Genomic DNA, 18,364 nt, shown 5'->3' on the forward strand with positions numbered 1-18,364 from the left:
TTAATACACTCATTTGAATGCTGCGTCAATAAATGCGGCTGACAGTATGCGGGATTGCGTTCCATTTTAAATAGTAACCAGTATAACTGTCTATAAATGAACGGCTTCACAGTTAACTAAATTGACGTCAGACTGTACAGTGGTCGCAGTGCATATCGAAACATACCCTTGATGTATCTCAACTTTTATGACAAAGTTATAGAATTTACAGTGAACGCACTTGTACCTACTTATATGCATTGTACAATCAATTTCCTGTGATTGATGTCATTGTAAATGTAGATTAAGGTACGTAAAAGTAGGTAGGTATATATTTTCTTCTCTTTCTCAAATGGTCGTTGAAATAACCTACTTTTTATCATGTTTATACAGAGCTATTAATTGCAGGGTAAGGTGGGGCACATTGTTACAAAAAAACGAACGATAATGTAGCGACGAAAATATTTTTTTAATCAACTTCTAACTAGCATGTATATAAACTTTTATAGTCTCTCCTCATTTAAAATTATTTCAACACAACTTTTATTAGGATCTTCTTTACTTAAATTGCATTTTAATCAGATCAGTCGATTGTAACAGTGAACCCCGTATCTGGGGTACTCTGTTACATTGTAAGGGGCACAATGTTACAACATCAAAATAGTATAAAAACGTTTTCAAGAGAAAGTAAAATCTTAATGTCTTCCAACGATTCCGTTGCCATATCTGGTTCAAGAGGAAAGTAGAAATGACTGTAAATTTTTCCACTTTTACGTAAGTAGCTAACTGCATATACATCATTTTAAACAATTTCAGTAATTTTCGTATTTTTTCAGCTCTCTTGCAATGAATTTCTTTTCTTTGTGTTATATTCTTTTTGTTTACTTTTTCATGTTTATTTTTTACCATTTTCTTTTAAAACCTAAAGAAATGTTAGTTGGGTATCATTGTTACAATGTAACAGTGCTCTAGGTGAGTCAAATCGAAAAAAATATATAGAGTATTTTCAGAAATGTTTACAAAAATCTACTAAACGATAATTTGAAGCTAAATATACAGGGAATAGACAAAAACCACAATCACTTACCTTTACTAAATACATCAAAAAACAAATTAATAAGTATGATCTGATTTTTTCTAATTTTGATCACATCAATTCTATTTTTGTTTGTTCTTTCTAAAACGCGGTATAGACTGAAGCGATTACAACTGTTCAAAGATGGCCGCTTATAAGGTTGTGAAAACTGTATACCAACATTATAAAAATAAATGTCAGAAACATAGATACTTGCATTGTAACAGTGTATCCCATGTAACACTGTGCCCCACCTTACCCTACTTAAATAAAGTGAAGTATATTAGGTACTTAATATGATGAATAGAAATCCCGCATGAAATAGAAACACATCGATGTCTTCGGTGCATTTTTTATTTGGGAAGTTAAATTCATACATTTTAAGGAATACAAAGTTGAGAATATTGATATATTCAATAATTGTATTCTTATTTCTAAAAAATCAGGATACAAGTGAGGACTAATTATAGAAACGCGTTTAGGTTTATTTATTTATGTATTTTATTAGAACCACCAACAGAATTACACACATAAAAATTTTACATAATTTAAGTCTTAGGTACTTACTAAGTTAACATATTATAATTCCATTTCTACGCGGCTACAGCATTTAGACAGATAAGTCGTGCGACAGAACTTAGAATTAATATAAAGATTATGTTGTTAAAGCTGTCTAATTGTGGATGACTTGATCAGATTTGAAAAAAAAATCATATTCATCAGGTTTTTGACAACATCCTCCTGTGATAAGTCCACTTAAGCTATGAGCTGCTTTACGATTAATATCAACTCAGCGTTCCTTGCTATTACATTGGTCATAGTAAAATCGAGAATAATTTGTAATTAGTGTTTTTCAAAAACAATCTTATGATAGGACCTACGCGTTACGAACCGGAAGTGCGTCATATTATAATGCGTAATTATAAAACTTGTCTGGAGGCTGATATGGTTAAAATGTATTCGCAAATAAGAGTAGCGAAGACGCCAACTCGAATCCTTTACCTCTGAGTGACATTTGGTATTTCTTCGACAGCTTACTTAGCGGTAAGGTAATGACAGCATTTAACTTATAGTTAAGGCTAACACTTTACTCTAGTTAACGATAAGGTTATATCAGACAGCTATATGGATGACATAATGACCGTGTGCCAATCCATTGTTGAGGGTTAAAAAAATTACAAGATGACAGTGATGCTACATCGGATTTCAGCTTCAGAAGTGGGCCTGCAGTATATGGAATCTAAATGGAAAAAAAAAGGCAAGAAACAAGAGAAAATTTTGGATACAGTCTAGAAAAGTTTGGGCATATCTTGGAAAAAAGTGTTGGATGAAGTCGAATACTGTATTTATATTCCTTTATTACCTTCTGATCCTGTCGAGTGATTGGCTCAATAATTATTATAGCAAAGGAATCGGTCGGGGTAAAGTATTGCCAGATTCTTTACTGAAAGATTAAGAGAAACTTTGCAAACTTATCAATATTCGATTACCACGTTAAATTCATCTAGTTCTGAAGATAATTATTATCGGTACTGATTATTTAAGTCCGAGTGATAGATTTTCTCCAGTGGGGTCTAATTTTGTCGATAAATTGTTGAAATATATTTCTTATATCAATTATACGCCAATGTTTTTTGATGCTTCTGTAATGTCCATAGTTTCATTTGAGGGATATATATTTTATTCAGTCAACAATGAAACAAAACAGCTTTTGAATATTTTTATTCAATAATTTTTACACCAAAATATATAGTTGATTAATCCACTTTAACATAACCTAAATTACAACCGAACATAGCGATACAAATGTTTAAGGCTAAGTTCATATGGCCGCGCGGTACCGCGCGGAACTACGAACCGCGCGGCACAAGATCAATATAAACGATAATTATCGTCTACATTACCGCGCGGTACCGCACGCCAACGCGCGGCGCGCTCTGACCCGCGCGCAAGATCTAGAACCGCGCGCTGCCGCGCGGCCCAAGTATTTCAAACCTGTATCGACCTGTTCAGTTGATCCGCGCGCCTTGAGACGGAAAGACACATAGATCGATGCAATGAGTACCGAAGATGACATTGTGCCTATCGATTTGCTTATCGACGAAATCGAAAAAAGAGATGCGATTTGGAATCTTAACTCTAAGGATTATTCAAATAAAATATTAAAAAGAAGGTCTTGGGAAGAACTAGTTTTAATTTTTTGCAAAAATGATGATTCCGAAGAAAAAAAGAAAAATTTGGGTAAGTTGTTTTTTAATTAGTTTTATTTATTTAAAATAAGTTTTATAAAATCATCACCTATTACACCATTTTATCTTGCCAATCTAATTTACCTTCAGTAACAAAATAATTTGTGAATTTAGTTCGAATATTATCTACTTCATGGATTGCTCGTCCACTGTTAGTTGGATTCACATTAGGTAATGGCGCTGGATTGATCATATCATCCTGATTTATACCATCTCTCATCCTTACCAAGTTATGTAAAACACAAATAGCTTTGACGATATCAACAGCAAAATCTATCTTCACGTCTATTGGCCGGTGTAAGATACGCCACTTGTTACACATTATGCCAAATGTACATTCGACATACCTTCGTGCTAAAGAAAGGCGGTAGTTAAATATTTTTTTTTCTTTTGACAACATTTTACCACCATAGGGTCTCATCAAATTTTTAGTCATAGCGAAAGCCTCGTCAGCTACAATTACGTATGGTAGTTTAAATGCATCGCTCTCATTATTTGTGATAGATCTAGGCTCTGGTAAGTTCAACGAATTTTCTGAGAGTTTTTTGAATAATGACGTTTCCTTGAAAACACCCGAATCACTGTCTTTTCCGTAAGCTCCAACGTCTATCCATATGAAGCAATAGTTAGCATCACATAAAGCCATTAAAACTAATGAGAAAAAGTGTTTATAATTGTAATACATTGATCCTGATTCTGGTGGCTGTATTAAACGAACGTGTTTGCCGTCCAACGCTCCAACACAATTTGGAAAATATGCTTTATTTTCAAATTGTATAGATATTTGTGTCCAGATTTCTTTTGTTGGTGGACTCATGACCAAAGTTTTTAAATTTCTCCAAAAAACTTGGCACACTTGCTTAATTATACCCGATATCGTAGACTTGCCAATTTTATAACCATATTGTAACTCTGCAAATGAAGAACCAGTTGCTAGGTACCTGTAACATAATAGTTATTTAAGATACACGTGCATAAAGTAGATCTTTACCGAATAAGTGCTACAGTGAAAACACAAGCATAGCGAGTGTTTACAGTGTGGCACGCGAGCATAAAGTGCATATGCTCACGTGCCACGATAAATATTCCATTTCTATTCCTACTCCTATTCCTCGTCAAATTCCTATTCCCATACCTATTCCTACCCCTACTTACTCCTATTCCTACTCCTATTCCTATTCCTAATTCTATGTCTATTTCTTTTAAGGAAATCTTTACTGAATAAGTGCTACAAAGAAAACACATTCATAGCGAGTGTTTACAGTGTGGCACGTGAGCCTAAAGTGCACAAAGTACAATTTGCATAAAGTACGAGTAGGTCATAAGGACTCTTTATGCACCCGTATCGTACAACATTTTTCAATAGTTTTGCAATGAAAACTAATAATTAATTATTTACTTTCTAGGATCGATTTTGCAAAAAAAAATGGAAAAATTTACGAGATGCCTATGTAAAAGAACTTAAGAAAACAAAACATTTGAAGTCTGGTTCCTCAGCATCAACACCATCTTCATTTTCGTATTTCCAAAGATTGTCATTTCTTAAACAAGTTGTCCAGAAACGAAAAACTGACAACAGCCTTGATGTTGCGGAAGTTACAGAGAATCCTGATTTGGATAGTGCAGTTAACAGCAGCGGCGTTCAAGCTTCAACAGAAAATGTGCCCCGGAAAAAATTCAAACTTCACCCTGCCGATGAACATTTTGCAAATCTTTTACAACAAAGCATAAATACTCGAAATAATAATGCAGCAGAAAAGAAAGATGACGATGAAGATAAATTATTTTGTCTTTCATTGGTTAGGGAAATAAAAAAAGTTCCTGAAAACCGGCGTTTAAAACTGAAAATTGAAATTTATAATTTATTAGAACGATACCAAGCTACACGAGCACAGCCACTTGAAGATTTTAACTACCCGTCTACTTCATATAGCTCACAACGACCACCCAGAAACTATCATGCTTCATTTCAAAGTTCTCAATATAGCAACCCAATGCAGTACTCTGATAGAGAATCAACACAATATGGCTATACAACTAGTTCATACACTTCACCTCCCACAAGTTCATCGCAAGCAACATCACCCCCGGGTGATGTTACTTGTGACCCGTCATACGAAGATTCTCAAGAATTAGATCTGTTCAATTAAACTAAAAGTTAATTTGCCAAGAAGCCTCGCTCATAATTTCTTATTTTTTATAATTTTTACTGTGATTATGATTAATAAACAGTTAACTTACCGCAATGTTACAATGAGTTTTTCTTTTGGTGATATGCAATATCTTACAGCATTTTCACTGGATTTTAAATCATTTTCAATGAAATCGTATAAAAAATCAAAGGTTGCAACTGACATACGGAAATAATTAAAAAAAATTTCTTCATGTAACCTCAACTTAGGGTATAAGGTGACAAACAGGCTTGAAGAAAGTCTGTCACTTAATATTGGATGCACCCAGTATCGCCTTTGTCGTCTTCTGCGACGTCTCAGTCTTCTATATAAAATCCACAAGCAAATTGCCTCCTCCACGTCCATTGTATATCAATGTTAATGCCAGACTGGCGCTCGTATATACCCTGTCATGTGAACTCTCACATCGCGCGTCGGCGCGCGGTGCCGCGCGGCCATATGAACTTAGCTTAAATCTTAGCCCTATGTACAAGATACGAATTAACCTAGGAATAAACTGTATTATTAACAAGATACGCTGCTTTGCATGGAAACAATGGCTATAGAACGACTGAATAAAAATAAGAGAGTTAACTGATAACAACTCACATATATCATATTTCTATGTAAAACTCAAATTCGTTCATAATAGGAGCCTAGCTAATCCCCAGTTACCGTAGTATCATGAACGAATTTGTATTGAATGCGCTCAGGACCACTGACCAGATAGTGATGAAACTTTCCTTATTTAAAACATGCATTGCCTTTTAACAAGAGTGATACCAACTCCTACCAGCTATGCTATCCCTTTTCTCCATAGTCTTGCCAAACTGTCAAGATTTTACCCGTTGTTTTTTTGTCAAAGTAAAAAGGAAAAATTCACTCACTGCTATCCGCGTCATCATAATTCACACAATGTCCATTATACGTCAATTTGAAGAAGTACCTGTATATTAGACAGGGTATTATTATATGAACATTTTTATAGAGCTGTACAATGCAGTGCGTACTAGTAGCGTCCTGCTATTAGTAGAGCGGCGGGTAAGCGGGCGCCAGCGGGGGCGGGGGCTAGGTGGGGGCGGGCGCGGGGGGCGGCGGGGCGTCCTGCGGCAGCGCGAAGTTGAGGAGCAGGTCGCGGACGGCCGGCCACAGCAGGCACTCGCCGTGCGGCTGGTGGAACTCCGCGAACCTGCAGAGACCACAGAGGATCAGGGACGGGCATTGACAACCTAGCAAGGTAGGCTTTCTAGATTTAAATAGTCGTACTTCCACTTTACTATACTAGCGGCACGCTATGATGGCCGTTTTGACAAATTATAAAAAAAAGCACATAAGAAACATATGAATACAAAAAGAGACAAAAAAATGGTGTAACAAAAGAACAGATTTAATCAGATTCGTCCATACTGCCACTTTCGCTGTCGTCACTGCTATCATCACCTACATTAATTATAAGTTCGTTTTCTAAAATATTATCTATTTTCACATCTCTTTCTATACATAAATACAAATAAACATCCATGACTAGGAGATAAACATCGATATTCATCATATAAATGTTTGCACCTACCGGAATTCGAACCCGGGACCTCTAGCTCAATAGGCAGGGTTACCATCTACTGAGCTGTAGTGGGTTGTCAATGTGTAATTATTTTGTTACCGTTTCAGATGCAGATTGACCGCGATGAGGTGCGGTTGCTGCGCGTCACGTCTCTCGGCGATCTGCATGGCGTTGGACTGCACGTCGTACACCAACGGCAGCACCAGCTGGGTATCGCCGCGGCTCAGGGATATCTAACACACCATAAAATATAAATATTTTGATTCTTAATAGGATTTCAAATCACATAATGATTATGGATATCACAGCGGCACCTATTTCTGCTGTTAAGCAGTACCTAATATGTAAGCTTTACTGTGTTTCGGTCTTAAGTGCGCCGTAGCTAGTGATAATACTGGGCAAATGAGACTTAACATCTTATGTCTCAAGGTGACGGGCGCAATTGTACTACCGCTCAGAATTTTTGTGTTTTTCAAGAATCCTGAGCGGACTGTATTGTAATGGGTAGGGCGTTTCAATTACCATTAGCTGAACGTTCTGCTCGTCTCATCTCTTATAAAAAAATCTACCGACCCTAGCGCTCCGTCCAGATGTAGTTATAACTTTCAAGGAGATCGCTGAGTTACGCTTCTATTCTAGTGTGTTGTCGCAGTTGTGTCTAAGCACAATTTGTGTTTCGGTTAGAAGTGCGCCGTAGATAGATAATTATCGGACTACTGAACCATAACATCTATCAGTCGTCAGCTTTCGCGATAACTTACAATTTTGGGCAGAGCGTATACCATCAGCTGAACGTCCAGCTCGTCTCGTCCCTTATTTACATAAAAAAAAATTGTGTATTATTAATGCTAGAAGTGAGGGTTATCACTGTAAAAACATAACAAATTGTTTAAATTCACAAGAGCGACATCTCAAATCAATTTCCTAATATGCAAATATTGCGGTTGAGCAGGTTATCAACTGCAAAGGAGATCCTGTAGATGAAGCCACAACCTGAGAGTTGAACAAAGCAAACAGAATTTTATAGCGAGGCGGTACTCGAACGGTTAGCTCAGTAGTTTAGAGTACCGGCACTTTAAAAACGTAACAAATTGTTTAGAAAAAACTAGTCCTGCTACAATTCACACATTCCACTTTCGCACGACACGCCACAAGTTAGGATATCATCCGCACCATCTGGATGTGTGGCGTTCCTCGACAGTGCGGTTTTCAAGGAGCTTTCTTTCACGTACTACAAAGCTGTGGAATGAGCTTCCTTGTGCGGTGTTTCCGGGACGATACGACATGGGTACCTTCAAAAAAAGCGCGGACACCTTTCTTAAAGGCCGGCAACGCTCCTGTGATTCCTCCGGTGTTGCGAGAGATTGTGGGCGGCGGTGATCACTTAACAACAGGTGAACCGTACGCTCGTTTGCTCTCGTATTACATAAATAAAATACAAGTCGGGGCGACTCACAAAGAAGAGTATCTTGTGCTTGGCGAGCAGCACGGCGGGCTGGCCCGCGGGCACGATCTGCGGCCCGTGCGGCGGAATGCGCAGCGCCCACTGCAGCGACCAGGCGGCCGGCGCGGGCGGCGACAGCTCCGCGCGCTGCAGACACACCAGCGACGGCAGCGCCGCGGCCGGGGCGCCCCAGGCGCGCGCCCAGCCCGCCAGCGACGCGGCGCGGTACGGCGCCACGGCCACGCGCTGCTCGAAGAACTTCTCCATCACCTGCGGCGGGTCGGAGTTGGAAGCACTACGGGTGCGGACAGACGTGCTCAAAAAGAGCGAGTGTGCTCAAAGTGAGCATGCTCATGCAACTGTTCACATTTGCCAGCAATAAGCATGCTTGTTTAAGCATAAAAAGCATGCTCAAAGCAAACACACCGGACAGACGCGCTGCTATTTGGCACCAGGCTCTTGGACAAAAAGGATGTACAATGATATAGTGACAGTGATATCCATACAGAACTCAATAAAATAATCATAGTCGCCCGCCGCGGATCGAGATCAAATCGATAATAGCATGCTAATAAGCAAACCTGTTCAGACGCGCTCGGAGCACGCCCCCTTTTACCCGCGCCTCAGGTAGCATGCTCGAAAATCAAACGTCGTTTGATTTTTAAGTGCGCTCTAAATAAGTATGCTCAATAAAAGCATGCTTTCGTGCTAGTAATGAGTACGTCTGTCCGTACCTTACGGGGTGCACCTTGGTGTATTTATGTCAATTTGTATAAGGAATTTTTAATAAAAGAGTAAAAAGTCAAAGTGTCGTTGAACGAGTTGTAAACCGTCCATAATGTTGCTGTAAGCATTTTCATTGTCATTTGCCGCGATTCACAAACGCGTGTGGTAGATTATTAAGCTTATTAAGCTTTAAAGTTATTATTTAATAAATATACAGAGGTAAATAACTCTGAATAAATATATTTAAAATTTGTTTAGACATGTTAAAACTAATAAGTAGCACAATTGTATTCAAAAGTCAATACAGCCAATAAGAGCTTGTTCCTGATTGGCTGTAGAGCAGCTCGGTTCGGCGCAGTGGTGCTCAAGCACAGTTGGCTCGTAGCTGCCGCACCGAACGAATAATATTATTATATCTTCTATTCTCATATTATTACCCTTGTAATACCTATTTATAATATAACAGCGTCACCCCTTGTGAATATTAAATAAGGCTAGTACTTCTATTTTAGTATTAACTTGTTTGATGTATATTTTACAAAGATTATACTGTATATTTTGTAATATTCAAAAGATGAGCTGGAAGTTTCTTGTCAGTTCGTTTCCCCAAAGACAAAGCTCAAAGAATAATATTATTATATCTTCTATTCTCATATTATTACCCTTGTAATACCTATTGATAATATAATAGCGTCACCCCTTGTGAATATTAAATAAGGCTAGTACTTCTATTTTAGTATTAACTTGTTTGATGTATATTTTACAAAGATTATACTGTATATTTTGTAATGTTCAAAAGATGAGCTGGAAGTTTCTTGTCGGTAAATTTCCCCAAGGCAAAGCTCCTTTACGAACCAATGTAGGTTCATGAAATAATAAATATATTTCAAAGAATAAAGTGGTTAACTTGAATATAAAGGTTATTAAATTTTCATATCTCGTAGAAGTTCTAACACGTGCCTTTAAATTTCCTAACGAAATAAAATTAGTTATCTTTCATCTCTCAATACGAAAGATTTTATTTATCATAACTCATCGTTCCATTTTATCGCACACGCCATTCGTTTCTACCAACGCCAAGGTCACCATGACGCAACGAGGTCGGATTACAAAATAATTTATTGCTTTTGAAATGTTTGGGCTTATTTATAAAAACGAAAGTCGAGGCTTTTGTTTTTTAAACAAGCTAGCACTTTGTTAGATAACATAAACAATAGATACTGCGTAATTTGAACAAATTTCGTATAAAGTCTCATGCATTTTTTATGATTTTTTTGTATTCACCTACAGATTACATTTCGATTATTACTAATGAATGAAGTAATTTTTTATAACCTAAACATACTTCAAAGTTACTAATTACTAACAGAATAGTTACTAAAACATCGAAAATGTATAAATTATATATGTAAATTGTATTTCAAAAGTGATCCGAAATTCGTTCTCTGCTCTCTCGAGAACTTCGGATTCGATATCCATAATGTTGAAATCATAATTTTGCGCAGTGGCCACCTTGGATTTCGAAAATGATCCCAAATTCGTTCTCTGTACCCTCGAGAACTTCAGATTCGGTATCCATTTTGTTGAAATCATAATTTTGCGCGGCAGCCATCTTGGATTTCAAAATTATCCCAAATTCGTTATCTGTACCCTCGAGAACCTCGGATTGGGTATCCATAATGTAAAATCATAATTTTTCGCGGTGGCCATCTTGGATTAAAAAAAAAAACTACGTTTACTGCACACGACGTTTTGCGACAGAATTGCCATCTAAAGTTCTAATATTTATGTAATTACTAAACGAAAACATCAACCAATTATCAAAAATAAATAGGTAATAAAAAAACATGAAAGTTATCAGATTCATTTTATTCCCGCAATTTAGGCGACACTAACTGCCAGCGACCTTGAGCGATATGAGTTCTCGGCTGCCGGCCCGCCATCTATGTAACAAAGCCAATATATTCAAAATTCTTGCGTGGAAAACAGTTTATATGCTTAAAATCCTCGTTACTCACTACTAATCTGAATAAATGAACTTACACAAAAAAGTACAAACTATAAGAATAACTTTTCTGAGAGAAGTACCAAAAAAATGCGTCACGCCATGCCAAAAAACTTGTTTAACTTCAAAGAAAAGTGGTAGTTTAAAAAGGCTCGGCAGTGTTAACTACCCAACAGCAAGCATTAGCAACCTACAAATAAGACTTAAGGATATGTGTAACAGGATTAAGTAGTGTTCATAGCTCGAAATGCTATACTTTCACCACAAAACTTGTCGAAAAACACCATGTTTGCGTGTTTTCTGCTTATTCTTCGCCTTAACTTTAAGTACGTGTATGTGTTTGAGAGGTGTCAGTGTAGTGGTGCGATTCGATAGCTCTCTATTCCAAAACGCGTCCTTAAATATTAATAAAAATATGGAAGACTAATATAAATTATTACGAAAATTTTGAATACAAATTACATTTAAATTTAGTTAAAGAATCAGAAAAAAATATCTATTCTATGACATCTGTTGTGTCTGCGACACATCCTGGACAGCATGACGTTAAATGCTTTTTTTGTATTTAGGAATAGGTAATAACCGGATATTTTTGCCCGATTTGAGATATTTGTGCGCCCGCTAATGTTGCCATCCCAGCCCCGAAAGCTATTATCCTCTCATGTCGTCAAATCACCACTGTGACCCCGGTGTTGGTGTTGGTATATAGGGGACATCCCTACATTTCATTACAATAACAGAATGGTAAGGGACCTGGCGGGGCCCTGCTGGTGTTAGTAAGAAAGGTAGACCGGTTACTCGTTGGGATAACGATATTATAAAATAGCTGGTAAAAATTGGAAAACAGATGCCCAAAATAGAGACAAATAGAAAAGTCTCGTGGAGACCTTCACCCTCACATAAGAGGGGTTCTAGCATGCCTGCATGTTAAATTATAGGTACTTTTCTAAGAGTATATAATTTATATTTTCAAGTTATTTAACTAAGATTATACACATTACTATCCTACTTAAAATCTAAATGTAAATAATTTAAGAAAATATGTCTGTAATTTTTACTTTTTATAATGCGAAAAATGAAAGGCATTTTATTTATTATTTATTACGGTACCTGCAGGTCGTCGGCGGTCCAGTTGTCCTTGGCGTCGGGCAGCGGCGACAGCTGCAGGTGCAGCGACTGCATGTGCTGCGGGTGCAGCGACACGCGCGCTGCAAGCCCCGCCCCCTCGCAGCGGAACGACACGCTCGTCGCCTCCGCGCTCACCAGCGACACGAACTCTTCCTGCTGGACGCAGCGCTGCAGGGACCGCTTCAAGTAGACGCAGGCGAGGAAGCGCTGCAGGGGCGCCAGAGCGGGGCCGGGCGGCGCCCCGGGCGGCGGCTCGCACGGTGTGCACAGAGCTTCTAACTTGTTCACTGCCATCGGGGTCGCCATGGCGCCCGACCACGGGCGACCGCGCCCGCTTGTCGAGCTGGACCCAGTCGCTTGGGGGCCTATGGCATACATAATATTTTCGCTGAGAAAATGGATAGAAAATGCCGTGATACCAGTACTACCGAATATCGCCAACGGACATGACATCAAAATGCGAAATTTCAGCCACACCACCTTCATACCTGACTTGGCACAAATTTTGGATTCCCAAGGAAATGTTGGCCACGCAGCCTAACTTGCGCAATGTTATGCCGGTTTAGGAGCTTTAAGCTTAGAGCGACTGTTATACGTAGGTCACACCAAAACTTTTGCGTAACTTATAAAAACAACATGTTATAACCAAAATATTACGTGCATTGCTTTTGAAAATACTCTCCTTTACATTTTAAAAATTTTTTCATGCTATCGAACCATTTTTTAAAATAGGAGGACCAAATATCTAAAGGCGTGTTTTCTACATGCTGATTGAACGCTATCACTGCCTCTTCGGAATTGGTGGATAATATAGAAATCACAGGATACTAGGTCGGGCTATGTGCAGGATGGGAGGTGAGTTGTACTGTTTCGGAAGCTAAAAATGACTTAGTTTTGTTGGCCGTGTGTGAAGAAGCGTTGTCATGATGTAGGAGAACGCGGCTTTTTGGTCATCTATCACGAACTTTTTTAAAACCTTGGGTAAACAAATCTCATACGTAGAATACCACTCGGATTTAATCACCCGTAGCTGAAAAAAAAAGTGCGATCATCATTTTACCCACGCTTCTCGCCTGCCTCACTTTTGTTGGCTTGTTCTCATTTTCAAACATCCATTCACAACATTGCTGTTTAGTTTTTCGGGTTCAAAATAATAAATCCACGTTTCGTCTCCTGTGACAATGTCATAAACAGCATTAGAATGTCAGTGGTCGTACTTCATTAGCATCTGTGAACACATTTCCACGCAAGCCCGCTTCTGCTCCGCTGTCAGTTCATGAGGGATCCAACGACAACAAAGTTTCCGAACTTTCAATTCTTCGTGTAAAATTTTCTGAATTTGGCTCATGCCAATCCCCAATGTCTCGAATTCTCATAGGTAATCCGCGGGTTTTCTTCAATTAACAGCAGCCACATTATTTTCGTTAACGGCATTTGAAGGCCGCCCACACGAAATTCGTCATGTAAAGAACCCCGACCTCTCTCAAATTCAGCAAACAATCGTCTCACGGTGCTCAAGCAAGGTGCTTCTCTCCCAAAAGCATTTTGAAGACAAGCAGCACTGTCTTCACTTTTAAAATCATAAAAAATCATTGCTCTAGATTCTTTTCGACTTAATTCCATTTTCGTTTCGTACGTAGAACTTTGATGTGTGATAAAAACAATTAACAAAGATTTCCCGCCAATTGATTTTTTTACTAAGAAGACGTATGCAACGTTTCAAAAATTATAACATTCGAAATTCAAATAGTTCCGATAAGCTAGAAGTGTATAACTTTTAGTGTGCCCCATATATACCTCTGGTACTGATTGCAGATGTTTTACCAGACTTAAATTACACAAAGAATAATGCGGAAGAAAAATTCAGCCTACGGAATAGCAGGGCAACTTACCTTTATGATCTATATGGTGTCTGGGTGAGGGGTGATGTCCCGGCGAGGGTCTAGGCAGCGAGGGCGACGCGGGCCACGCGGTGAAGGGCGAAGTGGGCGGTGGGTGTGGCGACGCGGCGGGCGCCAGAGGGGAAGGCGCGAGCGGGGAGGCGGGGGACGCCGATACCGCCCCCGCCGGCGGTGACGTCAGGTTGAACGAGCCACCACCCATCTGTATACACGATACGATCAAACATTACACTACATTAAATGAAAATGATATGCCCACACTTATGACTCTCTAAGATTAAAACAATACCCCTAAATACACAAAGCGCTAAATATACCATTTTCATCTATGTTCTTTTCCTTAACTGTAATGTCTATTGAGATTTGAGGCTGAAAACTAATATTGTTGGGGTTGACTTTCTTGCTTGTGTATTTCCATTTTGATGATAGATGGATATTATTTCGGATATTGTCTTTTAAAAATTACACATAATATCTATAATGTTTGCAATAATAAAGATTTTCTTGTATTCTTTTATGGTCCAATTAAATAAAACTTTAGAGTTGGTCCTTCGAGTCGGATTTTGTACCGAAATTATTTAAATGGAAACACGACTGCAAGTTTTGATTTGTAATCACCTGATGCTGTGCAGGCGAGGCAGGGTGTGGCGTGAGGGGCGCGGAATGTGGCGTATGCGGCTGTGGCGGAGTCAATGGTCCCGGGAACCGGAGCCCGCCTGATAAAATAATGTTGCAATGTTTTAGATACATTGAAATATCGAAAGGCTTTCATTAGTTTTCAACAACGATAAAAAATAAAATAATTTTCGGCAATATAAGTCTTCCGTATCGTAATAAACTTTGATGCCAAAATATAATATATAAATAAGAGTTACTAATTATTAATATAACAGGTATTAAAAGCATTAATATAATGTATCATCTCACCTGGTGGCATGGGCGATATCGGTGAGGGTGGGTTGTCATCTTCAGCCAATAGACGAGCGCTTATATTATCGTCCACATAACGCGATAGGAAGGTCTAAGAAATATAATAATAATAAAGTTATTAAATAAACATTGAGACCACGTAGTTGTTAGATTTACCACGTATTTTAATGATTAATAGGTACTAATAGGAAATATAGCAACATATTAGTTTCTTAAAGTGTAATTTAATACACAAAATATGCAATACCACTCCCACATTTCTTGCATGCACTGCATTAGTATCCCATACTGACTTCGGCGCGTTGATAGTTAAAAAATATAAAACGAAAAATAAAACTGTAATTCATAAAAAGTAAAAATTGAATATAAAATTTAAGACATTAAAGTAAAGAAATTAAACTCTGTTTCAGCTATTTAATGTTTTCTTGCAGGAATCCAAGTTGCTGAACCATGCATATCCACAATCTAACTTAACCTCTTATTAATATGTAAATGTCTATGAATATTGTTACAACTTTAAAACTTCTATTAAATTAAAATTTTGAACGCGTTTATTATGTAAGCAACTTCGATCCTTTACCGCCATTTCAATTTTTCGTTTTTTGAAGTTAATATTTAGTCAAAATATTAGAGTGAGGTGTTAAGAAAAACAGAATCGCAGTGATAACCTTGCAAAGTTGGTGTGGAGACATTTTCAAGATACTTGATACAGTATTATGTTCGTATATAGCACTATCGATAGATTTACCAACATATTCTTTTATCTTTATTAAGACCATAAAAGATTCTGTTGGAGCTTAAAAAAAATATTACGAATACTTTTTCAAGCTTCAACTTGAAAAGACCGGACGCTCAGTGGTTATCGTTGCCATACAGGCATTCTCTAAATCAATCCCAAGCGTCAGACATGGTTTGGTGGTGTCTTATCAAATGACAAAGCTCATTTTTGTAAAAACAAAAGTGTATTAAGTAAGTAAATTCAGTCAAAAGTGTGTCCACTTCGACCGCAAATTGAACGAATTAATGAATGAATCAAAACTTTATTGATAACAAACACAAACCACACAGAATAATACAACTAAAAAAGACTTAGAGGTAAAAAAATAATTAATAACTTATAGCATAAAAATATACAAACGATAAAAAAAAATGTATGCATAATATTATAGTGATTATCTTAATTTAAAAGTACTGTGTAGCAGTTATTGTTATCAAAAGGAACTGACTCAGCGTTATGCTGCATTGGAATAATACCAACACAATGCTGATTTATAGCAGCCTCCAGGTGACCCATTGAGTAACTACTATTGTTAAAAAATAAATTTAGTTTTATTATAGGTTCCATAAATTTATTTTTAAAGATGATAATTTGAAATTAGGTTCTACCTGTTCAGAATATTACATAAATATACATACATACATAAATATTAAAATAATAGCAATTTTAAAAATATTTGCAGAAACAAACTAAAACTTCGATCCCATTATGTATTATTAATAAGATATATCTTATACGTAGTAATGTAGGACTTATGCACACAATTTGTGAGCAGATACTTAATAATTCAAATAGACATAAGGATGAGATTTTTAACTTTTTTCTGGAAAGTTCCAACAGTCTTCAAATTGCGAAACGGTGGTGGTATATCATTCCAGCACTTGGTGGCACTGTACCTAAAACTTCCTCTAAAAAAGAGGCCGAATGATGGAGTGGGACTGACAGGACATTGAATGCGAACCTTGTTTCAAAATTTAACTGGCTGCGCTGACCTAGCCATTCCAATTTACTATATAAATATTTTGGCGTTTTTGTCTTAATAATACCAAAAAGAAGCGTGGCTAAATGAAGTCGTCTACGAGCATCCATATTTAAAATATTTGCTTCTTGGATGTATGGAGAAATGTGTTGTCGGGCCGGTATGTCCCAGCAAAAACGAGCACATGCATTTTGTACTCTTTGTATTGAATTTCTTGTTCTGCCAAGCAGCCTCGGACCATACACTGTATCGGTAAAGTTAAACTTGGATAGAACAAGAGCCTCACAAAGATGTATGCGCAATTCTGTGGTTATAAATGGTCTAATTTGGTACAAAACTTTTAATCTATAAAAACTGTTAGTTTTATAAGACGTGGCCTGCTCTAAACGACACGCCAACACCGGGTCGCTTAAGAAATCTCTAGAACAAGCATTGACAAAATTTCCCATCGAAACAGGAAGTGAATTACATAACGTAATTAACGTTTTTTTTATTTGTAATAGAATTTATAAATATGACAGGAGTAGGTAGTTTAGCAATTGTTGTTTTCACTTACTTTTAAACCTTGCGCCGGCGCGAATTCATCGACAACAGACGACCGGTCAAACTTAGAATAAGAACCGTCTCTGATTGTGACAACGTTGCCGCCGCGAATGCCAATTTCAAGTGAGTATGCGCCTGCGTATATTACACGAATCTGTAACAATTAATATTTTCTTCTTGATGACTATTAAAGTGACTTATTCCATGTTGTTTCGTATATCCTAGTTGAACGGCAATAATCCTGTAACTCTGGTGTCGCTAGGGACATGGGCGTGGTTGGTCACGTTTTTTCAATCACATTCCCCAACTTCGCTTGTCATATAAATTAGATTTAAAAAAAATACGGGTTGTTGAAAGTTGAAAACTTGAACATGAACGTTAATAATTTCGCACGAATTGATTTATTTATAAGTGTAAAAGTACTATTTATGTGGTTAAATACAATATTCATTTATTAGAAAAGAAAAGAAAGAAAAGAAAAAAAACATTATTATTATTACTCTATAAAAAATTGAACTCTACAGAACTATTACAATTATCTTACATTAAAAGAAATATCTCTCAGGAAAATCAACTTTCATCCATAATTTCAACGACTGTCCTAAGAATTTTCCTAAGAAAAGTGCTCAACGCCGCTAAGGAAGTTTACACATCAAGAACAACCATAGTATATAAACATGGCTTATATATATTTTATGTCGTTGTGATACACACTTTGATGATATTTTCACGTGCGAAGATTCGTTTTTGCATCGCCCAATCTCTACAACATTCTGTTTACATTAAACATTGATGTACAATAAACTAAAAATAGACGGATCTGTTTTGTTGCACTAGACTCACAATCACGCTCAAAAATTGTCTGAAGAAAAGTTTTCGTTCAGTTGTGTTTTGA

The 18,364-nt window shown here is 37.4% G+C and overlaps 2 protein-coding genes across 2 annotated transcripts in view; both read right to left on the reverse strand.

Moving 5' to 3' along the window:
- Positions 1 to 3,300: 3,300 nt before the first annotated feature.
- LOC126971311 (uncharacterized) lies at positions 3,301 to 5,948 on the reverse strand. The gene is made up of 2 exons (XM_050817531.1): positions 5,545 to 5,948; positions 3,301 to 4,244 (listed from the first exon to the last, which is right to left on the reverse strand). The coding sequence occupies exons 1-2, from the start codon at positions 5,838 to 5,840 to the stop codon at positions 3,356 to 3,358; spliced, it is 1,185 nt and encodes a 394-aa protein (XP_050673488.1). The 5' UTR covers positions 5,841 to 5,948; the 3' UTR covers positions 3,301 to 3,355.
- A 2-nt stretch (positions 5,949 to 5,950) lies between these two features.
- LOC126971310 (mediator of RNA polymerase II transcription subunit 14) overlaps positions 5,951 to 18,364 on the reverse strand; it is a 34,311-nt gene continuing 21,897 nt past the window's right edge. Inside the window, exons 17-24 of the mRNA XM_050817530.1 lie at positions 17,483 to 17,623; positions 15,167 to 15,260; positions 14,858 to 14,955; positions 14,231 to 14,441; positions 12,321 to 12,703; positions 8,492 to 8,749; positions 7,135 to 7,268; positions 5,951 to 6,663 (exon numbers count right to left, since the gene is read on the reverse strand). Of these exons, the coding sequence (XP_050673487.1) occupies positions 6,543 to 6,663; positions 7,135 to 7,268; positions 8,492 to 8,749; positions 12,321 to 12,703; positions 14,231 to 14,441; positions 14,858 to 14,955; positions 15,167 to 15,260; positions 17,483 to 17,623 (1,440 nt within the window). The 3' untranslated portion in view covers positions 5,951 to 6,542. The remainder of the gene's footprint in view (positions 6,664 to 7,134; positions 7,269 to 8,491; positions 8,750 to 12,320; positions 12,704 to 14,230; positions 14,442 to 14,857; positions 14,956 to 15,166; positions 15,261 to 17,482; positions 17,624 to 18,364) is intronic.

Source organism: Leptidea sinapis, chromosome 23, assembly GCF_905404315.1.
Source record: "Leptidea sinapis chromosome 23, ilLepSina1.1, whole genome shotgun sequence".
In the NCBI taxonomy this organism is placed as follows: Eukaryota; Metazoa; Arthropoda; class Insecta; order Lepidoptera; family Pieridae; genus Leptidea; species Leptidea sinapis.

Bases quoted from the DNA above. Each gene is read 5' to 3' on its own strand.
- LOC126971311 (XM_050817531.1), bottom strand. From the start codon at position 5,840: ATGGACGTGGAGGAGGCAATTTGCTTGTGGATTTTATATAGAAGACTG. The intron at 4,245-5,544 runs GTAAGTTAACTG...ATTATGTTACAG, and splicing joins AAACTCATTGTAACATTGCG to GTACCTAGCAACTGGTTCTT.